At 37.7% G+C, this 26,159-nt stretch overlaps 1 protein-coding gene across 5 annotated transcripts in view; it reads left to right on the top strand.

The window, feature by feature from the left end:
- Nucleotides 1–25,520, top strand: part of DPH6 (diphthamine biosynthesis 6) — a 211,798-nt gene extending 186,278 nt beyond the window's left edge. For all 5 annotated transcript variants that reach the window (XM_062577852.1, XM_062577851.1, XM_062577850.1 and 2 more), the window contains exon 15: nt 25,207–25,520. In XM_062577852.1, coding sequence (XP_062433836.1) covers nt 25,207–25,322 — 116 coding nt within the window. In that variant the 3' untranslated portion in view covers nt 25,323–25,520. The remainder of the gene's footprint in view (nt 1–25,206) is intronic.
- Nucleotides 25,521–26,159: the final 639 nt, after the last annotated feature.

Genomic DNA, 26,159 nt, shown 5'->3' with positions numbered 1-26,159 from the left:
GCCTTTTTGTGTTGTTATTTTTTAAAAAAGAACAAGTTTTGTATTAACAGGAGGGAAAAGAAGTATTTGAAGGGAAAATATCCCTTTTAGGATCCTGATACTGTGAAATACTTACATGTCTCGTGAGAATTGCTGAATGCTTTTCATTGCCGTTAAAATTACTGCATGGAGACGCTGGACTCCGTCTCTTTTAAACTTGAAATAGGTGTGTAGTCAGAGAGGTGCATCTTGGATGGACAAGGAGACACGAAGTTCAGCTTTGCCTTAGTGTCGTGATTTCTAATCAAACTGGAAGTTTCTCCTGAAGCAGTATGCAGGTCAGTGATGATGATGGGGACACACCTTGCATGATGAAGTCCATGGCTGGATTTTTATTTGTTGAGGTAGTACAGGAAGGACAGTGTCACCTCACACTTATTTCTTAATTTTTAATGACAGCCTGTTTTTAAATTAAGACAAAACATCCTAATAACATTTGAAATGCTCGCTGTCTTTCTTTGGCTGTGAGGCTCAGTTGATGTACTGGCATCTTATCAACTGGGAAGAAGCTATGAAAGAAAGGGCAAAGCATGACAGTAACAGGTACAGAATTCTTAATACTTTGTGCATGTGTGCATGTATCATGCAAACTGACCAATATGAAATAGTCCACATTTTTAAAAGATACAAATTAATGCGTTTAAGAAAACTGCTCCAGGGTTTGTGGCCTCAGTTCAATATGTTTGCACGTATCTAATCCATCCATGGAATACTTAAACCTATGCATACTTTTCTGAACTGAAGCTACTTCTAAAATTACCCTGCCGAAAGTGGCTCATATTTTATATTTTATGTGTATTCTTTATTTTTTTTATTTTCTTAAATGATACAAATTTTATCTGCATAACATAAGTAAGCATACTCCAATCTTTTCCATACTGCTTAACCAAATTAAGTTAATCCTGACATTCAGTTACCCAACAGCATGCAGAAATAAAGTATGCCAGTAACTGTAGATGCTCAGGAGAAGCTGGATTTAGACTATCTCATTTCTTTCCTTTTAAAAACCTAAGACAACCAAGAAAATTTGCCTCTTGTCAGTCAATTGATCCTATTGTCATTCTAGAATAAATATTTTAAAGTACTGAGGTCTTTCCCTTCCCCCACTCCTTTATTCTCACAGTATTTGGAAAGAGGAGAGTCTTTATTTCTTAGCAAAGCAAACAGAATTGTTTGCCTGAGAAGACTTGGACAGCCTTAGTCAAGAGTGAATGAGTCAAACTATGAGAGGATATTGAGGAAAGGAGATAGGTGGAAAGGGTTGTAAGGTACCTGCTGATAACTAAATGAGATCAGACCATCTCAGCCACCTCTGATTTTGGGCCACCTTTCCTGTCATTATGGCTCCCAACTATTTCTAGAAAGGAATGAAGAAGGATGATTCTGGCCGCCATCCATTTCATTCATCTGCTTACTTCAGAGCCGGGTTACCCAGGGCCTCTATCGTGATTATACCAGGACATAGATGAGCATGTAGTTCACATCCAGTGATATTTGAACATTTAAATTTTTCAGAAAACACTCAGGTGACAGTTGTTTTCTCTCAGTCACAAAATTCATTGGAGTGGAATGAGCAATCTGAATTTAGAAATGAAAGATGCAAATCAAAGCGCCCCTCACTGGGATTTCTCCGTGGCATGCCCACTCCTTTGCCATTGTCCCTATTCTTTTTGATATTATTTATTCCTTGACTTGCTGATGTTTGTTGAGACTGTTATCATTCATTCATCTCTCATAGCATTCTGACAACATAACGTGACCTTAAAACCAAGGAATCCTATCAGGGGAGAGAGGCTTGGTCTTCAATCTTTGTATTGTCAGTCTGTGCTAACTGTTGTATTCATTATTTGGCTAAGCAGTCTGTTGATGCTTTCTTTCCGAAGCTGTAAGAAATATTTGAAATTATCTCTTAAACTGAGATTGAAGCTCAGTAATCTTAGATACCATTTTAAGTTTTCAGTATTACAAAGTTTATCTTGAAGAAGTTAAACTTGCATAATGAGTTCATTCACTTTTCAAGCAAAAAGTTGTACGCATCTAATTGCAGCTTTGCAAGCTCACCCTGCTTCTTCTTAGTTTGCAATGTCTAGCATTTCAAATGTTCTATTTCTTCATAAAAAAGAAGTGGCTCTAGCAATACCTAAACAGCACTCTCCATACCAGAGTTGTGTTCTGGAGAGTCTGTTTCAAGTAGGAGAAAAGGAATTTGGGCTCTACACTCTTTTGATACTTGATCTTCTAGTTTACAGACTGCTTCTCTTCTATTATTCTGCAGCCTGTTGCCTCACAAAGATCATTTGGATGATACTTAGTTTTCCTTTAAAACGGTAAATTATAAAAGAATGAAAGAGCTCTGCCTGATTTTCATCTAATTGCAAGAGAAATTGCACAAGTGGAAATCGGGGACAAGTTCATTTTACATGTGAAATGAACAGATTCAACATTAGAACTCTTGGTACAGTTCTCCTGGAGCAGCCCTTCCTCCTACCTTGTTCACCTGTGCTAAAATAGTGGACTTGAAGACACACTGTAGTTCTTAGCCAGCATTTTGCAAAAGAAATACTGGTGTTTCCGCGATGATAATTGTTAGTCTTATTAGTAGTGTTATGTTTGCAGACTGACAGTTCCACATTAGCCCATTTGATAAATGCTATTTGACCAGATTTGAATCTTTATCTCCTCCTAAAGGCTAAATTGTTGTGCATGTTTGGAATTAATTGTGTCGGCTTCATTAATCTGTTTCGTGATCTTAAAGCTCCTAGGGGTGTTTTGATCTGGTGTTCGCGGTTACTTTCTTGATCAACCCCAGAGCTTCATCTTATACTTGTGAACTGGAGTTGACTAGTTCACTAGGCTTGACTTAAAGCTGTTTGACTCTGATTGTTGTTCCTTGCCTTCTTTATGGATCACAGATTTTATCTGTTAGCTCATAAAAGTCAAGTAATGAACAGGGAAGAAATAGAATTTATCTAAAATTTACTAAAACCTTTTATTGTCCCTAAAAGCATCATCATGACCTTCTGCTGAAATGGATAGAACCTGTAGCCACAGGGCACCTTTCACACAGATTTCACTGCAAGACTGAAGATAAAATGAAAGGCCAGATAGTTTACAGCCATTCTGGAGGCTGTGGACCAAAAAAAATACAACTACTGGAGTAAGTTCAAACTGTTAGTGATTAAAGAAAGGCTGTCGTCTTTCTCAGAGTTCTGTCCATGTAGAGCTTGTTGAAAATTCATAAAATGCGGCATTAGTGACATTTCCAGGGTAATATACAATCTACTGTAGCAAAGAATTATCTGGAAGTAGAAATTCCACTCTTCTGACTTTTTCTTAATAAATTTATTAACTGTATAAGGACATTCCACATTTATTGCTCAGGTATTTCCTTAATAGTCATGTGTTTACAAATGAAATATTTTGATGACTGCCACTATTGCGAACTTGATAATCTATCACCTAATTTTTCTTTCTTGACCATTATCATTAAGTAAAGGTTCTAGCACCAAACTAAAATTCCTAGTTATGTTTTTCCTGTTCATCTTGTGCCTTCTGGGGTGTCACATTTGTCTGTCTTTTTGGAATTTAGTAAGCAGTGTTTTTTGTGAGAAAAAAAATATATGTATGCCTAGCTGTAACACTTTTTGTCTTTCGATCTCGGAGTACCTCAGAAGGGAGTTTAGTATCAGTCCCTGGGATATTATAGAGAAGGAACCTGGACACAAGAGAAAGGAGGTAGTGAGTTATTCAGGTTTTCTTAGTAAGCCTGTGACAAAAATTGAATCTTTGTCTATTGAGTTCTGGTCAAATGCCTTCTCCAGCCTCCTCTCCTTCTACCCAGCGGTGCAGATCCCAAAGTGCTAAAAGACATAAAGATCAAAAGACTTAAACAGATGTAAATGAATTTACACAGTTCATGAAATCCTAGCTCACTAAAGTCAGCAGCAAAAGTCCCATTGACCTCAATGGAGCCAAGATTTTTATCAGATCATAACATCTTTTAAATAAAATAGTGCATTTTTTTCAGCTGTAGATCTTTCAGATCTAATCTGATTCCTTTTTTTCTATAATACAGTATGTGTTGCTGTAGGATTGTAAATTAAACTTCGCACATAATTTGCTGTGGGTCTCTATTTCTTAACTAGGCCTTTTACCCCTTTTTTGAATTCCTTTGCTATGAAGAAAAAGAAAGCACTGACTGTTCTTAACAATATTAAGCTTTTTTTTTTTATCATCATCCCATTCAATTTTTCAATTGCTTCCTTTGGGTTTTTACTGTATAGGTAGTATTATCTATTAGTAGCAAATTTCATTGTTACTTAAAGATATAGATGAATGAATATATATTTATTTATGTTGTGACCACAGAGTTTTAGATGTGATGGAACCATTGAAACTTGTAATTGTGTTTTGGACTTAGCACATATATGTTACTGTTAAAAATTGTTGATAGCTTTATAGATTAGCAAGAGTCAGTTTAGCTGAGTAAGGGGGGAACTTACTGATACTTTTTGAATTGGTAATTAAAAAGTTTAGGTGAAGAACATGAATTGCCCCCGACAGCTAAGTTTGTGACAGACTGCAGTCACTGTCTGTAGTCTGATTTTACTTGTTTCTTTTCCTCTGTGACAGTGAGAGATGAGAATTCACTGAGACACAGAAAACAAGAAAGCAAAAGGGTGGCAAAATGAAATAATTCTTATCAAACAGGAAGGAGCTGTTCTCAGGTCTAAGAAAGTACTTTTATTTTCTGTAGTGTCTGCAAGGGATAGAACTGCTGGAAGTGTAGTAGAATCTGTGTAATGAGGTTTTACACAACCACAAAATAGTCTTTTGCGCAGTATATTGATAATGTTTTATAAAAATGGCTCATGAGGTCAGTTGCTTTGCTGAATGAATTATTTCCTTAGGACAGTCTTCTTCCCTTCTATTTCAGCTACTTATCATCTTCAGAGAATTCTGGGTAGCACTTAATTAAAGTAGCTCCAGCAGGTTGCTAAAAAGAATATGAATTACTATACTGCACAAGGAAGTTTATTCTGAGAAAAATAGTGACCAGAATTTAAGAGGGTAGGTGCACATGAGAAATTAGAAATTCTGTAACATCAAAAAGAGAAAGTAAGAATAAGGCAAATCCAGCGTTCAACAGTCATTTTTAAATAGTGTTATCTTTTGCCTTCTTTTTCAAAACTTAAGACATTACAGGTATTACTGAATTTATTCTGTAATTACAATATCCTTTCCAGCATACCAACTCTAAAATATGTTGCAGTAATAGGGTGTGCTCTGAGAGCCCATAGTAATGTTAGCATGACCAGCGGAGCAGTGATGTGACTGTATTGTATACACTTCTTTCTTCTCATTGTCAGAACTTCATATAAAAGTGCTAATAGATAGTGAGAGGGAAAGTAATAATAAAGTCATACTCCCATTATGCTTCCAAGCATAGACATAAGATGCCAAGCTGTATATTTATCATACATTATAGTCCCTGATTTTTTTTCATAACATAATAGGTTAAATCTGGCAAAATGAAAGGATGCCACTCAATGACTTTAGCTGAGGATAGCATACAAATTTTACAAGAGCTTGAAGAAATAATGAAGAGCTACTCAACCTCAAAATGGTTCTTGATAGAAACATTTAGTTTTTACCATATAGTAAATCAAAATTATTGGGAAAGTACTTAATTATCAACATTCAGGCATTTTTTTTATTGACTGGAACTATTCTGCTTGCATATGAGCAGCTTACAGTTTCTTTTTCTGTCATTCATAACAAATGAAGAAAGAGTACTGGACCTTTCTGCAAAGTTATCTTGAATTTCCTTTAGCAGCAGTGATTCCTTGAGTTATATGGAAGCAGCATAACTTTGCTTTGCTTTGCTCTGCTTGGTTGACCTTATCTAGAAGATATTTTTATTGATGCCAAAGATGACAGAACTGTCAGGACTGAAAGCACTAGACCTTTTTCTAGCTGATGGTTAATCAGTCTTGAACCAAAGGAAAAATTGCAAGAGGAAACAAAGACTGTCAATTTGGTGGTCCAGTTTCAACACCTTAATGTAGGTGTCAATGTGAGGTTAATTTCTTTGAGTCCTACAAGCCAATATAGTTTCTTTTATAAAGGTAATTATGGCTATGTCTATACTAGGAGTTGGTGAAAGCCAAAAAGCCTTCCCAGCTGTCACCATTCTCTGTACTGTTCTTCTGTGCAGTTCTTCGCAGCCCTTCTCTGCAGTCAGGAGGGTTTCAGCTTTTGCTAGCTACCAGACTCCTAAGCAATTTAAAGATACTTGAAAGATCAGGGTAATCCTGCAAAGTAAAATGAGCTTAAAGAATAAATGATGTAATGGACGTGACACTCCAGAGATGAAATGTATGAATCAAATCAAGCCAGAAATAGGAATCAAGTACTGCAGCTCTTACTTAGCCAGACTCTCATTTATATCAGGTGTATTTGTTTTCTTCAGTGCTTGTGAAATCTTATCACATGGTCTTGAGGACATGATGACCATACTGAAATTAACAGTTTTTCCACTGAGTTAGAATGGAGTCTGAATTATTTCCCTTTCATCTCATCCAAAACATTTAAGTATTTCTTGTATTTATTAGTGTTTGCCTAAAGCAGATTAACAAGTTCAATATTAAAGTCATCATCATAGAATCCAGTTCCTATAGAGGACACTATATGTGGAGGAAGTGAGGTCTCTAAACCAAAAAGATCATAGTAATCCATTGAGAACTGTCCCTGACCTAGAGAGAAAGTAGTTTTCTGTGTGAATGGCTTTTCTTAAACACTGTTACATCCTTGTGGGCTACAAGCATGACTTACTGCAGTTGTGCAGCTACTGCGTGCAACCATTTAAAACTGTTTATCAGAGCCTTTAGTTGAACCCTGGAATACAAAAAGTGGCTAACTGTTCCATCAAAATCCTTTTCCCACCTCCCAGGTCTTTAATGCTTTATAAGGCTTCTGTGGTAATAATCTTACAAATGTAGGGAAAGATATCACTGAGGTAGCACCTCTTACATCCACAAAGGCAGATGAAGATCTACTTGGACACCCTTAGTTAATAATTACATTTGCTAGAGCAGAACCAATATATTAGCCTTAGCTAAATTGGGTTCTTCAGGGCTAAAAGCATGTGCATATAGCTTACCTAACAATATGTATATGATGTGCTTGCTGCATAACAAATTACGTTTTATGGTGCATTCATTTGACTACCTCATCTGTGCGCTGCCCACAAAACTGTCTCCACTAGGCCTACCACTGACATGCATATCCTTGGGCAGATTTAAATAGCTTCCTTTATTTTAATTAACCTGCCAAAGAAAAGCTTCTTTTGTTTTCAACACTTAAAATTAAGCTTGGCCTAAAGTCTAAACGTGACTTGTATAAGAAATTTTGAAATGCTCTTGGAGTTGTGGAGGTAACAGGAAATGCAGACTAAAAAGCAGCAGATCTGAGTAAGCAGCTTCCAATTTATAGAGTTGCTTTTCTGACTATAACAGCTTTTAAGCAGCTAATCTATTTCCTTTTGAGCTTCTTTTAAGCTGAATGGCAAAAGGTTCTGCATCCTGCACTTCTCTGAAATTAAACTCCTCTGAGCAACGAGAGTGAAATCTGGACATACAGGTTGCAATGTATCTCTAAATAAAGTATGCCTAAATTGTCCATCTTTGGCTTTATTGTCTGTTACGGACATTGATTATATTTCCACTTGAAACTATTGTTTGGGGACTGGAAAGGCATTTCAGAAGACTTCAGAGTAGAATGGATTAGCTGGTCATTTCTTGTAAGGGAATTTTGATGAAATTGTCTGCAGTAATAACTCGATTAGTCAGAGGTCCATTTCAGTTCAGTGTTGCTATTATAGACAGAAGTCAGGCAAGTCACAGTCGTCTGGACACTTAGGGTAAGATTAATTTAATCTCACTAACTGCCTGAAAGTTAACTGTTTTGTTTAACCTAACGGTCTAGGCTTTTGAGGTTGGGAGATAGACATCTCTAAAGGACTGTTCATCCTATAGTACATTTTACTATGGGATTAATCATCTTTTGAAACAGAGGCAACTTTATATTAGATGTATAGCTTTAAAACTGTTAAATTAGATGAGAATAATTCTATCCTAAATTTAAAACAGAATTGATGAATCAGTGCTGAAACCTTAAGCTGTCACTATAGCTATCTGCCTGGTTAACTGTTCCACTTCTCATTTCTTTAAAGAAAAACTCACCTAATAACTTTATTCTGTATCTCAGATGGCCATCCCAGTGTCTCTTCCATCTAACTGCCACATTTCCCAGCCACTCTCTGATGGTTTGACAAAATTATATATAAATAACAAGTACAAGATACTGAAAATATGGTAGTGGTATAAATTAATTTTACACCTTTTTTAGTATATATGATTACATTCTCCATTTTGTAAAGTAATTTAACAAATTTCATTAAGGAGTTGCAGAATTCAAGGCCTAAGAAATACACTGGACCTTGAATTTAACATGCTTATACAATGGGTTTGTAGCTATCTAATTAAAAAAAAAAAAAAAAAAAAAAAAAAAAAAAAAAAGAAAGAAAGAAAAAGAAAACCTTCATTCAATCTAATCACTTTTGGTACATGAGTTATACTCAGCCTGTAAACTCCTCATTATTCATACACAGAGGGATGTGTTCAGTGATTAAGACCCTAAGGATTTAGTTGATAGAATAATCTGCATTTCTAAAGAAAAAATAAGCAGTATGGTATTTAATTCTTTAAAAGAAAAGTTGTGATGCATGTCAAAGCATAACATTGACTCTTAGTTTTAAAAATGATATCCTCAATTTGCCTATCCGTTGTATGGTTCACTTGGATATCTGTAATATGCAGTCTTGATCTAATAATGGCTAATTATGCAGTTGTTTATCAGCTCATTTGAAACATTTTGAAATTCAGTCTAGCTCAGCAAATTGCTGTGCTTAAGGCATTTTTACATTCTAGGAAATTATAATATCCCCAGAAGGCAAAGAATTAATAATAAAAATCCTCTTTTGTAAAAGATTATCATTGCAGAGCAAATGGAGCAGATCTTCCCTATCTTAGTGCATTTAATATTCTCATTTTTTATATGAAAGTTTGATGGAAAGACTATGTGGGGATCACTGTTTTATTAACTTGTTAAGAGACACATTTACTGAACCAGTGCAGCATATTGATTTCGGTGTCTGCTATATGGAAAAGCAGCACTAGTAATGGATGATTTTTAGACATTTCCATTTGGAAATTCTTTAGACATTTTGTGATCTTGATTTCTCTGTATCGGGCTTGCATTATGGAGTCACTTTTTAAAATTACAAGGATGCTTTCATGTTTATTACTTAAAAATTTTTCTCACCATCCAAAATGATTTCTTACAAATATGCCCAACCTTATTGAACTCTTGGGACGATGAGAACGAAGAATTGCAGGATCAAATCCACAGTTTGTATCATCTTGTTGGAAACAGTATTCTGACTGGTAGATTCCAGGTTGATAGGCAATAAGAAGGAAAAAAGAATACTATGTACAGCACATTTGTGATCAAGCTTGCAACTGTCTCTGGAGTGGAGAAGCTGAATGTATTTCTTAAAATCCATCACATCATGTATATGGCTTGATCTGCGTATCTTTGTAGTTACAAACATGCAAGGTAAATGCCTCACCTTTGGTTAGACAAGATATTTAATGAGAAGGAGAAAGGCAGCTGTCAAAATAAACTGAGTTGCTATCCTTTAGGTATTTTTCTTGAAGTTTTTCCACCCATAAACATACCTCTTTTCCAAGTACTTTACAGTTGGGTTTTATTTTGCAGGAAAAAAAAGTCAAGACTTTTACAGTTTAATCTAGTTGTCCAATGATATCTTAATCACCATTATTCATCTTGGCATTGCATGATTAGAGTGTTGAAAAAAATCAGATCTCTAAGAGCATGCAGGTATCTGTGATCTTTCACCCTACAAAGAGAGTGATCCATGTAGGCAGGGGCTGGAGTCACTGCAACACTTCAGAAACTAATTTTGGTATGTCTGCACTCTGATCAGGCTTTTTATTGAACAGAAAATTCTATTTCTCGGCTGGCTGTGTTGATCTCTTAGAAGTCATAAGCTGATTTCTACTAGGAAATCTTAATCACATAGGCTGAGAAAGTAAACAGTCTTTGTGTTAGTAACATTAAGACCATGCAGTTAAGTGATTTACAGGAATTAATTATGTCTTTTATTTTTGCCAAGCCATTACAAATGTCTCATGGAGATGTTTCTGAAGCCTGGCTTTAGAAACTGAACTATTTAGCTCTGTCAGATATATTTACTATGTTGTATTTTGTGCAGAGATGAAAGAGGATTTACTGCAATAGATCATGAAGTGTCTGTTCCACAGCTAGCTGTAGTTCTATCTTAAATTTCAAAAATAAAAACAATTAGTCTAAATACAGGACTAAATATAGCATTTATAAATCTGTAAAAATCTACTTTGGCATAAATTTAGATCAGGTTTTATTATTTTGATATAGCAAAGGAATTTCAGAAGTAGCAGATTGCAGTGTATTATATATCCTTATGGATGTACAGTGACCTACTTTGTAGATTTGGACAGAAACATTTGTTTTGATGTAGAATGTACTTTAGAAAGAGTCTTATTGAGGGAGGCATTGAAACAGCAGCAGTAACAGTGTATTTAGTTACTGTTATTCATCAGGGGATCTCAAAGCATTTTGCAAAAGTGGGCAAGTCTAATTTCCTTGTTGAAAACTAGAAAGCTGAAATTTGGGAGTTGATTTCAGGAAGCATCAAGAACTGCAGGTGCTCAAAAACTCCAAAATCAGACACAAAGCCTGAGCCTTGAGCAGGTATCTATCTTCACATCATCGGGGGCCTTGCAAAATTAAATCAACCTCTGTGCCTCTGTGTACAGCGTTGAAAGAGCTTGCCCAAGGACTTCCAGGAGCTCGGTGTCAGTGCTGGTGATAGAAGTCCTGTCTGTGCCCTTTCCCCTGACCCGAGGGGAACCACCCTCGTGGGAGCCACCCACCCTAAAGGGGCCGATTCCCCTCAAGCACCGCTTTGTTAATACGTTGTCCAAAAGGTGAAATCATTGTTGGTTTTCAGCATAAAAATAGCAGGTAAGGCAAACTAAATATGATGAGGTAGTTCGTTTGAGAAATTCTGACAAGATCTACTGTATGCAAGTGAAGCAGAAGCATTTTATGGATGGTCAGAACTTCAAGGCTGAATTGCGGTTTTAGCAATCATCAGTTCCCCTTCTTTGTCATTTTTGTTTAATATATTGCATGGCAGAAACTTATGAACAAGTTTTATCAGCTTGCAATAAAAATGTAACAACTGTTGTATTAAATTATTTAAGTTGTAAACCATTGTAAAAAGCAGAAAAAGTTATATCGACATGGAGCCAGAAAAAAATATTATGATGAAGTATAAAATACATTGTGCTGCTTACTACAGAGTTTTTGCCTAGTTTAGCATACTGTAAATCTTCAGTAGGCCTTAAGAATGAAACTGTGAGTAGATTTTTCTAAAGGATTACGGCAAGTGGTTTAAGAAAAATGAAAGTAAAGTAGGATTTATAATTTACAAACAAATCAGCAGAAATGTTACAGCAAACAAAATTATCAAAAAGATCAAAGGAGATAAGAATAGTGACAAAGGTAACGGTCAATGAATTCAAAACTTCCTGATTTGCCCTAAGAGAAAGCTAGAATTATGGAAGAATAAACAACCAAAAACTGTATTTTAAGTAAGTAAATTATTACTTTAAAACTTTTTGGTTTATTGCTTACAGAGAAGAGAAATGCCAGTAACTTTAAATCTAGCTATAGATCTAAGTGGTGTGTTTGCAAAAAGGAACATTCACAGGAGAGGACAAATGTATTTAGCATGAAGTACTGACACGACAAGATCTAGTTAGTGTTGTTTATTCTGCTTCTTTGCTCTTGGTAGGTCAAAAATGAAACTGCCTAGATTATTAATAAACAACAGCAAACCTTAAGAACCTTCCCCTTCCTCTTTTTCATCCCACCAAATTCTTCAGGGCTTCAGTGACCCCAGATGCTCCTGTAGCAGCTTGTAGATGAGTTTGCTTTGCCCTCCAAAGTGATCTGGCAGACATTTAGCTGGGCTGAGCAAGTTTTATTACCTTCCCCTCTATCCACATGTGTTTTCTGCAAAAGGCAAAAGAAGGTGATGACCTGATTCTGATGAATCTTTCTACCAGTGGTGCAATTGAAAAACAACCTTAAAAGAGAAGCTTTAAAAAAAGACAGACTCATTCAACTAATGTAGTGTAGAAAATACTGGTAAGACCGCTACAGTGATGATGTTCAGGGGAAGACTGCCTCTCTCTGGACAGATTTGATAGCTTTCTATAGCCTGTCCTTCTCACTACCGTATTCTGTAATGCAGAGGGTATGATATTCCCTGACAAGTTAAGGCCCATGGCATAAAGTATCAGTGTTGACCAAAGAAAGGGCTGTGTGGGCATCTTTGCTTTACTTTTAAACTGACATCTCTTCTTGGACAATTTATTTCCCTCTAGCAGTACTGCAACATTGTTAAAACCAGATCTCATACCACGGATCACATCTTTTCAGAAACAGGTATGAGGATAAATCAAAATCATTTTTCACTGTGCCTTCTGTTTGTGGGAAAGATAAAGGTCACCTTTCCATCACTCACACTTCATGTTTCTAAAAAGTGATTAAAGCATCACATCCGTTTTCCTTCTGAGCATTTTCGCTTTCATTAATCCAGCGTCTACTTGAGCTAACATAGTTTTTAGTGGAGACGTGGCTTAAGGTTCCAGAACTAGAAATTCCTTTCCAAAGAGCCAGTGTTCAAACAGATGAAGCTGTTCAGTGCTGCCGATTGCCTCTTCACCTGTGGGTGCTGACCCACCGGTGGGGATTCCCAGCTGTGCGGAGCAGATTCCCCAAGCAGGAGGCCAGGTGTGGGCAGCTTTGCTATTCCTTTTTAGGTTATGCAACGTACTTTACCTGTCACCCATGCCACGATAAATCAGAAATTTTACAAGCATTCTATAAGGCAGTGCCATTTGTATAATTCTAAAACATCTTCTCTAAAAGTTTGTCAAAAAACAGGTGTTTAGACCCATGCGTTTTGGTGATTAAAAGTTTTGTCTTTGTTAGATTTGTGTAATAATTTTCTCTTTGTTGTAGTCTTTAGTGATATGTTATGGTATAAAGTATATAACAATTTTTTAAACAATAATAAGTCGATTGGATAGCGCACTGGCATGTATGATGGACTGCTTGGATGTAGAGCCCACAGATAACTGTCAAATACCCTTAGACAACCCCAGCTGTTAATGTTGGTGGAAGAAGGTCAGAAGCCTCTGAAAAGCAAAGTTGCTTTGCAGCAGAGCAGGTGGAATGCATGCAGCGGTGCTTTGCTGGGGTATTTTTAGGGTAATTTTAACTAGCAGTGATCCAAAGGCAATCCAAGCAAAAGGATGGTTCAGTTCCTGGTCGTTGTGCTGTGGTTGGTACATGTGCTAATTGCGATGAGCCCTCAAGAGGAGGAACAGGCGTATGGTGGGTCAGAATTTCAGGTCACTTACTGGCTTTTCCCCAGATTTTCACAAATCATATATAATTTTGACACTTTTCTGTGTCTGTCTGTCCTACTTTGCCTTGTGCTGCTTTGTATTTTTTTTATGTTGATAGTAAACTCTTTGTGGCAGACCCTATCTGTTGCTTAGAGTTTATACAGTGCCTGACAAAATGACACCTAAGTCTTGCTGAAAGCTTTTTTAAATTATGCTATTAAAACTCCAAGTTAGAGTAGAAATTAATTTTCGGCTCACATCAGTACGTGGCCAAATTTCAGGCTTTTTTCTTTCATTTTGCTGTCTACTGATACAGTTGAATAACTCTCCCAGTCTCCTGTTCCCAAATCTGGAACAAACTCTGAGCTCATATTACAGAAGCACTAGCAGTGAGATTTATTCATCTTCCTTGGAGGCCATGAAGAGGAACAAAAGATTTTCATCTCTCTCCTTTTCTTCCTTGACCGTGGGGAGTGAGAGGGTATTGGTATCTGAGTATTTACTATACAGGATAAAAATCCAATTAATGTAAATCTGCCAGATCAGGAGGAGGTAATTGTGTGGCTATCAAAGCCTACAAACTGCTGGGTGGAGCATCAGCAACCTCCAGTAACAGTATTTCCTCATTAGAACAGTAGCCAGATTTTGTTCTGAGTCTAAATATTTGTCTGTTCTTTTTACCTTGCTCCAGCTGATTTCACATAAGTTGTCAAATACTGTAGTAATGAATTTTTGGTCACTTGTAGACTCATTCTAGGATTAAATCAGTGACCTTGCGATGAAAGGCAGTGAATGCCATGACCACTCTTGTCTTTTTTTCCAGGCAGCTGTGATTAAACTGCGCTGTGAAGCCAGTCCTGGATCAATATGAATGATCTTCATCGACCTAATAATGTGTTTAACATGTTCTGGTGCACTTTTGTCTGGTTTTGTTACGATAGGTTGTTTACATTAGTGCAGCAGATTGATTTAAAGTTTCAGAGCTCATTATAACAGTAAACATCTAGAAATAATCTCACTAGTTTGCACATGATACTATATATAAATACGTAATATACTGTGCCAGCTCCTCAGCAGGTGTAAATTAGCATATCTACAATGTACAACAGTTGAGAATAAGGCCTAGCAACTGAAAATGCTTATTCCATCAGTATTATTTTAAACAATCACAGCTTAATTTGATATATAGCATGCAGCATATGATCTTCTCTGTACCCAATCTAAAGATGGTTTTCACAAAATCTCTTTAAAAACCTTTTCTATCATTTGCAGGCTAAATTCTCCCACTAGTAGATAAATGTATGCAATGTTCACTAGTTACATAAGCATTTCTTCACGGTTAGATGTAGCCTTTTGGATATACTGTGTCCAGTGAGATATTTCTTAAACCCATAGGTTTAGAGACTATTTAACAGAGTTGAATAAACGAATAAATGTGGAAGTTGTACCAAACATATCATTTGGGGATGTCAAAGCACTTAACAAACATTGTTACAACTGAGTCCATGTGTAACCACTGAAGGACATATTTGCTTCAGTATGTCTCATGACAGCTTCTTAAAAAATATACTTAAGTGAATTTAACACTTGTGAAAGGTGCCAGATTGACAGCCCTGGAGATAAAAGTTCTTGAATTACCAGCAGGCACAGTCGAGCTTCCCACACACAGCCCCACCAGCGTTCCCAACCTTACCTGGGGGGCACAGCTACCAACTGTCCTACAGTTTGCAAATCTGTGCCATCTACTGCTCTGGGACTACGGGGCAGGAGTCAGTAGCTGCAGTGGGACCTAAAGGTGAAAAAGCAAGTTTCGTAATTACTGCACAGGTGCTGTTGCAGTTGATCATTTTCACACCAAGTTTCAATTAAACTAAAAAAAAAAAAAAAAAATCCAGGAAGTGCACATTTTTCTGTTGCTGTATAGAAGAAAGTGTGTGCAAGCCTCTAGTGAATCCTGCAGTTTTATCTGTCTGCACAGACACATTCGGGTTGCTTGGTGAGCAAGTAAAAGTGCTTACAGATACTGAGAAGTGCATTCTTCAATGCCTCTTGAAAAACTGGTCCTTACTGTTTTATATATTTGTAATAATCTGTCTCCATTCATGACTCATCCCCACATCGTATCATTATATCCTTTCCTCCCTAGAGATATCGAACACAGCTGGCGTACAAACTCAATAACCATCCTCCGCTTAAAGAGATAGAGTATGATAAGGCTGAAACATGGTACACAGAGAAAATAGGCTTGTGATCTTTGCACTCTGTCATGGCTTTAGAAAAAACACAAGTTCTTCTCTCAGCAATTGTACTCAGAAAGTTCAGTCTCCCCTTCTCTTTGAAATTGTATTTAGACCTCAGTGTGAGTACTGGAAGGGCATGTTTAAGTGTTTCTTTATTCAGTGCAGAAGGTTAATGACATTTTAAACAAAAGTGCGCATTTATAACCTTGTATAGGCTGATTCTCAACCTGTATATAGGACGCTGCTAAAAACGGAACAGTGGAAAACACAAAGCAATGAGTTTTCCTGCTGTGTTGCTGTTTTCTAAACTATAGCCAGTAACTTGAAAGAATTATTATGGAAGCTAAATCTTAATTCTTTCTACTGAGAAATAGCCATAACTAATATGCAGAAGAGCTCAGCAATATTTTTTATCTTTAAAAGAGTCACATTTCTTTCCATGACTTGCCACTGATGTGCTTGATAAAATACCTAATTTGACTGGTGCTGCGTACTTTGGAAGATAACTTCTGCATATCCAGAGAGTTGGGCAGCACATAAATATCTTAGGAATGGCATTTGAGATTGAAATTTTAATTGATATAAATACCAGTGTAACAAAATCTCATTTGGTGATTGTGGTTGACTAATTTGCTTACCTCCTCAGCATTCCTGGTACATCTGGCACGCTGCTTTACTGCTGTACAGCTTTCAGAAGCGTTCATACCAGCCTTCAAACTGAGCTGAAGTTTAGACACTTGGGAGGAAGTTTGGGAGATATTGTTTTAAGATGGTAGTATTCGTAAACACGGTTAAAATATTTTACCTTAGGCAGCCTCAGTTCTTCTCCTTGCAGGAAAATAGAGGCTTTCTCAGCTTTAAAGTAGAGATGGATAACCGTTTTAGTCATTTTGTCTAATCCTTCACAGGTTTGCTCTCTTTAGTTCATTCTTTCATGTTTTGTCTAGCCTAGCTTCAAATATCTGGTGTGGCTGAGTATCATCCTCTGCAGACTCTGTATCAGGTTTTGTTTTGGGTTATTTTTTATGTCTCTTTTTGCATAGTACTTAATTGCATTTTCATTTCATTCATTTCATAATGAAGTTCCTAGTTATAACCATATCATGTATAAACTCGACTTCAGTCTGCTCTCTATTACCCCCAACCAAGAAGTCTCCTTTTCCCAACCACATTTTTAAAATTTTTGAACCAGTAGCTGGCCTTTTCCTTAGTGTGACAACAGAAGAAAGGCAAAAGGATTTTCTTGCCTGCTCCCTGGGTCAGTGGTGAGATATGTCAGGGACTTTCTCTTGCAGAATGACAGTACTCTATTCCTAGAAAAATACAGGGGAAAGGAACAAATGCTTAGCTATTTTTTCTAAGATGTATAGTATACTTTATCACTGAAGACGTTATTTAGAAGCAGAGGTTCCCTAAAGTTTAGCTGTCCCATGTTTAAGCTCTAAGGATGTGTCTCAGTTCATCAGTTTGACAACTTTTTACAGGTGTGAGATACAGTTTTTCATTTTCTTTAGGAAAGGAGAGAGATCAGAATTCCATATTAGAGAAGGCAAGGAGAGAGGTTCTCTCATGATCTGTTAAACAGAACCTTCAGAAGAATAGAAAGGGGTTGGTTCCTTCCCATCCTCATGTAACTTGAATTACAGGGTTTAGTAAGTGAACAGGATCGTAAGCTAAACCCTGCAGACTCCAGAAAGCTCTAATTAACACCCACAAGGAGTAACTTTTCTGAAATTGGTCTTTAAACAAACTTTGCGCTGAAAACAAAACAAGGTTGATAAAAGAGATGCATTGCCTAAGCTGACAGGCCCACAATTGAACCACCGCTAAAAATAACATTTTTGTCTACTAATTTTCTTTCAAATGCTAAAAAATGTATTAGCTGCAGCGTAAAAAACTTTCCTTGTTACTCAGCCAAATGACTCAGCTCTAGAAAAGTAAAGGTCCCATAATGTTAATACCCTCCCTGATGATGAATGAACCCTTTTCTCTTCCCACTCTCCTGTCTAAGCAAGGAGGAAGAGCAAAGAAGCTGGTGAGACTGGGAAGGGGATGGGTGACCTTGGATTCCTTCAGAGCTGGTCATTGGAGGCTGGGTGTCCCTCTCCACTCCCCTCCGATGGCACAGAGTACAGCCACCCTCGCTGACTAGCGAGTTTAGATTAAAGCAAGCTAATCATTTCTCTGTGTAACGTCTCCCGTTAACAAATGAAGACCACGACAGCTCTCCAGCGCGCTTGCAACTTTTCCTCCCTGATCCTGGGCTCAGGAGCTGACAGGAAGGTATGCAGGGACACGCAGGAAGCTTCTCTCCCTCTGCCGAGCTGTAAGAAGAGTTTCTCACACTGCTGCAGATACAGTAAAACCTGCTCAAGCCTACAGCAGGGGAAGCTTCCAAAGGAGCAAGCAGTCCACTGCACAAACAACAGTAGCAGTAAAATATCTTCTTTTTACATTTTTTTTTGTCAGAGACTTCATTTGATGACTGTTCTGCTCTGTGAGGTGCTAGCCTGTTGTGTGTGTTTCTGTGCCTCCAACTCGCAGTATTCTACCACCAGAAGGCATTGAGTCCTATCAGTCTGGATGCTGATAAACATGTCCTTCCCAAGAGTGGTGGCAATCTGAAATGGTTCTTTAGTATTAGGGGCAGGGTGAAGGAGAAGGCTAACATTGGCATTAATGTTTCAAGTACAAACTATATTTTCATCTGTTATGTGATTACTTGACAATCATAGAATCATAGAATCAGTAAGGTTGGAAGGGACCTCTGGAGATCATCTGGTCCAACCTCCCTACTCAGCAGGGTCACCTAGAGCGTGGTAGACAGGGTTGCATCCAGGCGGGCCTTGAAGATCTCCACAGAAGGAGACTCTACAACCTCTCTGGGCAACCTGGTCCAGTGCTTCATCACTTCTCACAGGAAAGAAATTCCCCCTCACGGTCAGGCAGAACTTCCTGTGCTTCAGTTTCTGCCCATTGCCTCCTGTCCTGTCACACGGGACAACTGAAAAGAGTTTGTCCCCATCCCCTTGACACCCTCCCTTCAGGTACTTGTGCACATTGATAAGATCCCCCCTCAGTCTTCTCTTCCCCAGGCTGAAGAGGCCCAGCTCTCACAGCCGTTCCTCATAGGGCAGGCTATCCGAGGATCCAGCCCTCGGATCATCTTTGTACCCCTACGCTGGACTCTCTCTAGTAGCTCCATGTCTCTCTTATAGTGGGGAGCCCAGAACTGGGCACAGTACTTGAGATGAGGCCTCCCCAGGGCTGAGTTAGAGGGGCAGGATCACCTCCCTCGACCTGCTGGCAACACTCTTCCCAATGCACCCCAGGAGACCATTGGCCTTCTTGGCCACAAGGGCACATTGCTGGCTCATGGTCAATCTGTCATCCACCAGCACTCCCAGGTCCTTCTCTGCAGAGCTGCTCTCCAGAAGGTCAGCCCCCAGCTCGTACTGGTGCCTAGGGTTATTCCTCCCTAGGTGCAGGACTCTGCACTTGCCCTTGTTGAACCTCAGGAGGTTCCTCTCTGCCCAGCTCTCCAGCCTGTCCAGGTCTCCATCTTAATTCTTATAACTAAAACTAGTTTGGTGTGAGCAGCAAGAAGTCCTTCAGTAAAGATAGAACTATGCAGTTTAGATCCATCTGTAAATGCAAGGTAAATTGAAATGGAATGTAATAAAAATGTACCAAAAAGTACATTTCTATGAAAGACTTGTTTGCATGCAGTGCAAACTTTTACAGGTCTAAACGGCTGTTATGGCATCTGACTAGGCATATATTTGTAGAGAACTGGCTCCCAAATGCAGTCCTGGTAACTGCCTCTGCAATTTCATTTTTTTCTTTTAGGTCATGTGGTTTTTTTTACAAATAGGCCTGAAAGGTAAATCTACTTTTCTTAAAAGTCCAAATTATACCAATTCCATTTTGTTTTTTAAAAACAAATGTTGTTACATATTCATCATGCAAAGTGAAAGCTTATTCACCAAATGTTGATTTTGAAAGAAGAGAGAGACTCTTGACACAGCTTGAGAAATCTTTGCAACACATTGGATTTCCAAGTTAGGTAGCACAGAACATTAATACTTTTGCTTTACATGTTGTAGTTTCAAAGACTGACTTGGTGTTATCGTAGGTTAAAATGAGTTTCGCAGCATTACCCAGATCCCTGTTGGTCATCTGTCTCCTTTACATTGGCAAAACACTTCCCCCACAGTTGAAAGCAGCTGGTTAACCCTTATTCAGAAAGAAATCCCAGGCCAAGTGATCAAAGTGCTTCAGCAGTGCTGCAAATAGGAGCTTATATCGTTTCCAGAAATGTGCCTAGTCTGCTATACCAAAAGGTGGCAAAGGTAAATCAAAATGTATAAACCAGTTTGGATGTTTTATTTATAGTAACAATTAGCATATAATGGAACTCTGCATTTTAACAGTGCTTAACCAAACTTAATTACAGCCTGATTATTCATGAGAAGTAGGCAAATCATCAGTCCTGATGTTATAAATAAGTAGGCAAAGACAGACTGTAGCTTGCTCAAAACCTGAAGGACTAAGGGAAATTAGTGTAGTAGCCTGGATGAACAAGCAGGGATGGTTGGTTTCCACAGCACTTTCTTCTTCCAGTCTCTTATGTTTAGTTATTGTCAAATTCCCTCTTTTTTTTTTTTTTTTCAAACGGGTGTTTCCCACCTGAAAAAAATTGAAACTGACTTCAAATTTTATAATTTGGGAAGAATCTGTAAAAACATAGAGTAACATGTCTTTGGCCAGTTTTTCCTGGACCTGATAGGTGCTTAGCATTTTTAAAGGTCTAACTGCTATGTTTAGTTGTCAAAATGGAAGCACAATTCTTTTCAAAATGTTGCCTCAATTTTTCCTGTGAATAGAGCAGGTTTGAAAACCCAGTCTCTTAACAGGAAAATGGCCAACATGACCGACTTTTGACGATATAATTAAGAATAAGGGACTTTATGAAAAGCCAAGTAGGGGAATGTGCCCACATTTTCTTCATTTAAAATCTTCAAGTTTGCAAGAAAAAAAATCAAAAAAAAATCATCTTTTGGAAAACAATTTGCCCTTACATTCCAACAGTATATTTTTATTTACTAGATTTGCTCTTATTTTATACAGGAAGGTGCTAACTGAAATAGAATGAATGAATTGCACTGATTCTGTTTTAAAATCTAACATTTAACTACATTATTTTATATTAAGTACAAGTTTGTAAAAAATCCTAAACTGATTTCTGTGGCACATAAGCCTCATAAAAAGTGATAAAAACGCTTAATTGCTTAAAAGCATATTTTCCTTCCTGGCTATAGTTATAAATCGCAGAGAGAGTCAGCTAGAAGTTTGACAGAGGGGGAGGGGGTCTCCAGCTCCTTGTGTTTTAGATTTTCACTGCACTGCCCGATCATTTAAGGAAGATGCTTGTTCCAGACAGCTTTAATTAAACTCTGCTGTGAGACTGTATATAGATCAATGGAAATGATCCATAACAACAGGCTAATCGTGTATTTAACAGTGTCCAGTCCGGTTCAATCACCTCCTACCGTATCTGTGGCTGTACATTCGTGTGGCAAAGCCTTGAATGTGTGTATGTATTTTTTTAATCCATTCCATTAGTGACCATATGCTTTGGCTTCAAGGGAGACGAGAACTGTCTGCAATCTGTCGGGGATTTAGGGCCATCAATAATTTGTGAATAGTCATGTTGGTACTGGTCGAAGGGTTAAGTGCTCTGCACACCAGGGGCACATCTTTTGGGACTGGAACTCTTAGTCAACTGTTAGGAACCTGATCCCCTGTGACGCGTCTTTTCAAAGTACACGCTGCATGTCAGATCCATACAGCTGAAGCAATGGAGAGCTTTATTAGCTCGGGGATTTAAAGACCTGCTCTGAGCAATGTAACAATATCTTTTGGTTAAAAATTGAAGGAAAGATAGCAGTTGTAATATCAAAGTGATTTTTTTTATATACTGGGCTAAATGTGATCTTTCTTTTTGTTACCCTTTTCCTCATCATTGTGGGCTATTAGATTACTCCCCACCTGCAAATAGCCAGTGAAACAAGATATGTCAGCAATAATAAGGACCTGGTTTTGCAAACATACAGGTGTGTTCTGCGGCCTCATACGTGTGAGGGCTGCAGGAGAATGCCTAAAGACCCTATCAAAGTCAGTAAGAACATCAATGTAAAAAACATTTTCTTAGTCATTTGCAATGACCCTATAAAGACTTCTAGGACATTGTTCTATCTACTAAGCACAAAAAGCACCATTAAAAACAATAACTTACCATTCTAAATTGTGCCCTGTTATATGGAAGGGTTGTTAGGTTTGTGTGAAGGATCATTGTACTATCAATCTCATTATCGTGCCCTGAAAAAGGAATGGCAGGAATAAATAATATTGCTGGAAGTTTTGGTGAGAGAGGAAAAGACTTTGAATTACTCTTACTCATTCTAGGTTGTGAGTATGTTCGTCTCCACACGCTTCTCTCAGCTGTGTCTCGTTCAAGAGAAAAATTCATAGTGGTGCAGAGTGAAGCTCAGTATGAAACCTGTGCACAGCTTCTGCTGTTTGGTTGGGAGCAGAGGTATCCATCTTACAGGGTGAAGCTTACCTGCTTTAGGCAAATTTCAGATAGTAATAATAATTAATGATGACTGTCACAGGAAATGAAAACATACACAAAACAGACCACTTGTTTGCTGCTTGCTGCTCAGCTTTTTTGCTTGTGTTTTAATGAATATTCTGTATCAGGAGACATTAAATGATTTTAAAACTGGTACCTATGTGGCTCCTGTTAGAGCTCCAGGAAACACTCCCACTGTACCCCCACCTCTTCCCTTTGCTCATTTTCATTTGTAAGGTCAACTTTTAGAGGAATGGCATGCAACTTAAACACTTCCACAAGTAATAGATAGGAAAGAAATATTTGAAATCTTAAGTGTATTTAAACAAAGAAATACATACTTCAAAAAAATTCCTACTGTTGACTCAGACTCTTGTTTATCTAAAAGCATAATTTGCAGAAGTTGTTAAAAAAAAGATTATGTCTTCATTAGTGTCACATAGTTAAAAATATGCAATTAGTAATGGAGGATTTAGAGGAGTAACTCACATTTTATTTATAGCAGGTAAAAGATATGGCTGTCAATTTTTGCACTGTATCAGCTATGATTACACAGTCTGACACAGATTTACTAATTGTGCATTGTCTTCTGTGATATCTTAGAGTGCAATTTTAGTTTTTCAGATGATCCAGTCTTCTCTTTGGAGGTGAAATCTGAATGAGCAGTCTTTTATCCACAAGTTTTGAAATGTATAAAGATGTAGATCTAAAGCAGAATGTTTTCATATCAAACTATTTGATTTACATGTATAATAAAACATTTAGAGGTTTATGCCCCAGATTTTCATCCATATTTCAATTATACGTTTAGGCTTTGCTGCAGCAGTTTGTGCTTGCAGTAGAAAAGGTGGTGGTCTTTTGGAAAGGTGGCTCTTTCTGGCTGTCAGGTCTACTAAGGAATGCTCAGATGTAAATATTTATGGCTATTTTGTGCACCTCAAAAAGCAAAAGAATACAGTTCAATTTCCAGATAGCCTTATTTTCAAATTCTCCCTTTGAAAGTAAAGCCGGGGGTTTTTTTATGGTAATTTTTAGCGCTGTTTCATAGCTTTTAAGTCTGTGAAAAAGTTAAAGATAGAAATTATATTTTCACAATTTCTTCTGGAAGAAAGAAATGAACTGTAGTTTTAATAGGGTGTAATTGGTGATTTTTGAGGTGAGATGTTGTTTTTACCCACTTCCACTTACTGCTTTCTGAGCCAGCATAACTATGAAATTCCCTGAAACCAAAGCAGAGAAAGAAAATGTTAGCTAATGCTTAGTTAGTCACTGCTAAATATCTTGCGATACATCGACTGAATTGCTTGTTACACAGAACATGAAGTCCTTTGACCTTTGAGGTGACTCTTGATCTTAGGTTCACCTCTGTTCTCCTCCCTAACGTCAATGACGTTAATACAAAACTGCAGAATTTCAGCAGACTGCTGCTGTCTTTGCGGTATTTCGTAGGTAGCATTTCCACTGTTACATTAATTCCTGCTGCTGAGTGCCAGCAGAGCAGCGCTAGCCTCTGTAAATACAATAGCAAATTTCCTCTTTTATCCTGTATGAGATAACACTTTGCCTGAACTGCATATTCACAGTTTCACAGGCAGTGAGGGGAAAAAAAAAAAAAAAAAATCTGTGACACTCTTCAAGTTCTGCCCTCTTTACACCCGCTCTAGCCAAGAATGCTTAGTGTTATAAAGAATTGCTGTAATCACAGAAGCTACAGACAGAAATAACTTACCAAAACCAAAACCACGCAGCTTGTTCCCTACCATTAGGAAACTGTCTTCTGCAGGATCATTTGGAGAGTTTTTTCCAGTCTTCTCTAAAGATTCTTTGTGGATTTTCAGCATGTCCATTGAGACTGCGACATGTCCAGAATGTCTTTGTGCTCATTTTAAATTTTTGGTTCTTTAGTTTTCTTCCATTATTGTCCTAGTTAGATCTTCTCCATTACCAATTCTCTGCCCATAATGGACTTGGAGTTTGTAAACTTCTGTCACATGAGTCCCTTTAGAGCCATCAATAGCTGCATTACATATTTTTTATAGTCTGAATCTCTGTAAATCTAGATCTGCAGTCATGTATGTTGCTGTCTCTGGACTCCCTCCATTATATCTTCAATGCCGCATGTTTCCACGGATTGCAAATGGAAATCGTGTTCACAATGTTTTTTTAGAATATCCCATTTTAACTTTGTACATTGATGTATCTCAGTGGAACCTGAGAGCAGGGTTTCACTTAGAGACAGCTATGTGCAGCTAAATCATCCAAATATCAAAGATTACAAGGAATTGAATTTCAAGTGGTACGTAATATCTTTATTAAAGATAAATACCAGTTGTATCAACTGCATTAATCCTTAGCTATCTTTACTACCTGCATTCAGTTACAGTTTGCTCTATCTGTAGTAATAAGCAGGCCACTCACTCACTCAAAATTGAGCAGCATGCTTTTAACTGTTTTGCTGAATCGTGCAACATGTAAAGCTGATCCGAGATTGGTTGGTTGGGAGCTGGGAGCTGGTGATTATTCCTTCTATATAAACTAAAAAATCAGAATTGCATTTCACTTACCTTTGTTAATTGTGACTCCACGATACTTTTCAAAAGCGTATTTGGAGATGGCACACTTCTTACATAGAAACTGAGACAAAGGCAAAGGGGATTCATGAATTGTTCTGTTTCTGTTTCAGGACTGCAAGAATACCTTGAACAACATCTGGGCAAGAAGACCCCAGCTCTGATTTTAGTACCTGTGATGGATTTACCTGGAAAGGAAGTCATTCATATAACATGCTGGCTAAGCTAGTAGTTTAAAAGAAGTGAATTACTATCAAAGCACAAATTCCATCCAGCAAAGAGCAAAGAAAATAAATGACCATAACTGCATTGTGTATTTTCATTAAGCACCATTGTTTGAAGTAAGCAAAGTCACACTTAGCTTGTTAATGATGCCTCATGATATGTGACAGTCAACTTTGTATGAACAATAAAGGTGATTTTTTAATATTGTGCTTTTTTCTCCCTTATTCTTAGATAGATTATAGTAATAGCAGGGGGCCCTTTGGAGGTGGCAGTTGCTCTGATCCTATCAGTTCTTTGTTTCATATATTTAGGTCTGGTGACACTAATCTGATCTAACTTCTGATCTTTTGGACGGAGGTGGGTGAAATCAGGACATTAGTTCCAATACTGTTTTAAAGACTTATTTGCTCTCAATTTGGCAGTGAATTTTCTGACTTCAGGCCAACTCCTGAGCGCCTTACTTGTGGCCTGATTTTAACCCTTTTCTTGCTCTGAGGAAGAATTTTTCACAGGAGTTTTCAGGATGCACATTTAACCAAAGTGAATAATTGAGATGATGGTCAAACTGTAGGATTTCCCATCTTGCTTTGAGATGCAATAGTGAGTATCCTTGTGCTTTGTATCTGGTAGAGAACTCTTATTTCAGAGCTAGCAGTATCCCCCAGGGCTTCAATCTCCCCTGGAAAATCAACAGGAGTTTTACTGCTGCTTTCATTAAAGCAGGCTCAGACGCATAGGAGAAGCCTCTATTGAGTTCATTGCAACTGATATGTTGCTCATAACATGGTAAAGTATGTGTGTAGGAAAGAAAGCCTTTTGGACTTAGCTTGAGGCAGTAGGG

The sequence above is a fragment of the Rhea pennata genome, chromosome 5 (assembly GCF_028389875.1).
Source record: "Rhea pennata isolate bPtePen1 chromosome 5, bPtePen1.pri, whole genome shotgun sequence".
In the NCBI taxonomy this organism is placed as follows: Eukaryota; Metazoa; Chordata; class Aves; order Rheiformes; family Rheidae; genus Rhea; species Rhea pennata.
This window is presented reverse-complemented; position numbering and strand designations above follow the sequence as displayed.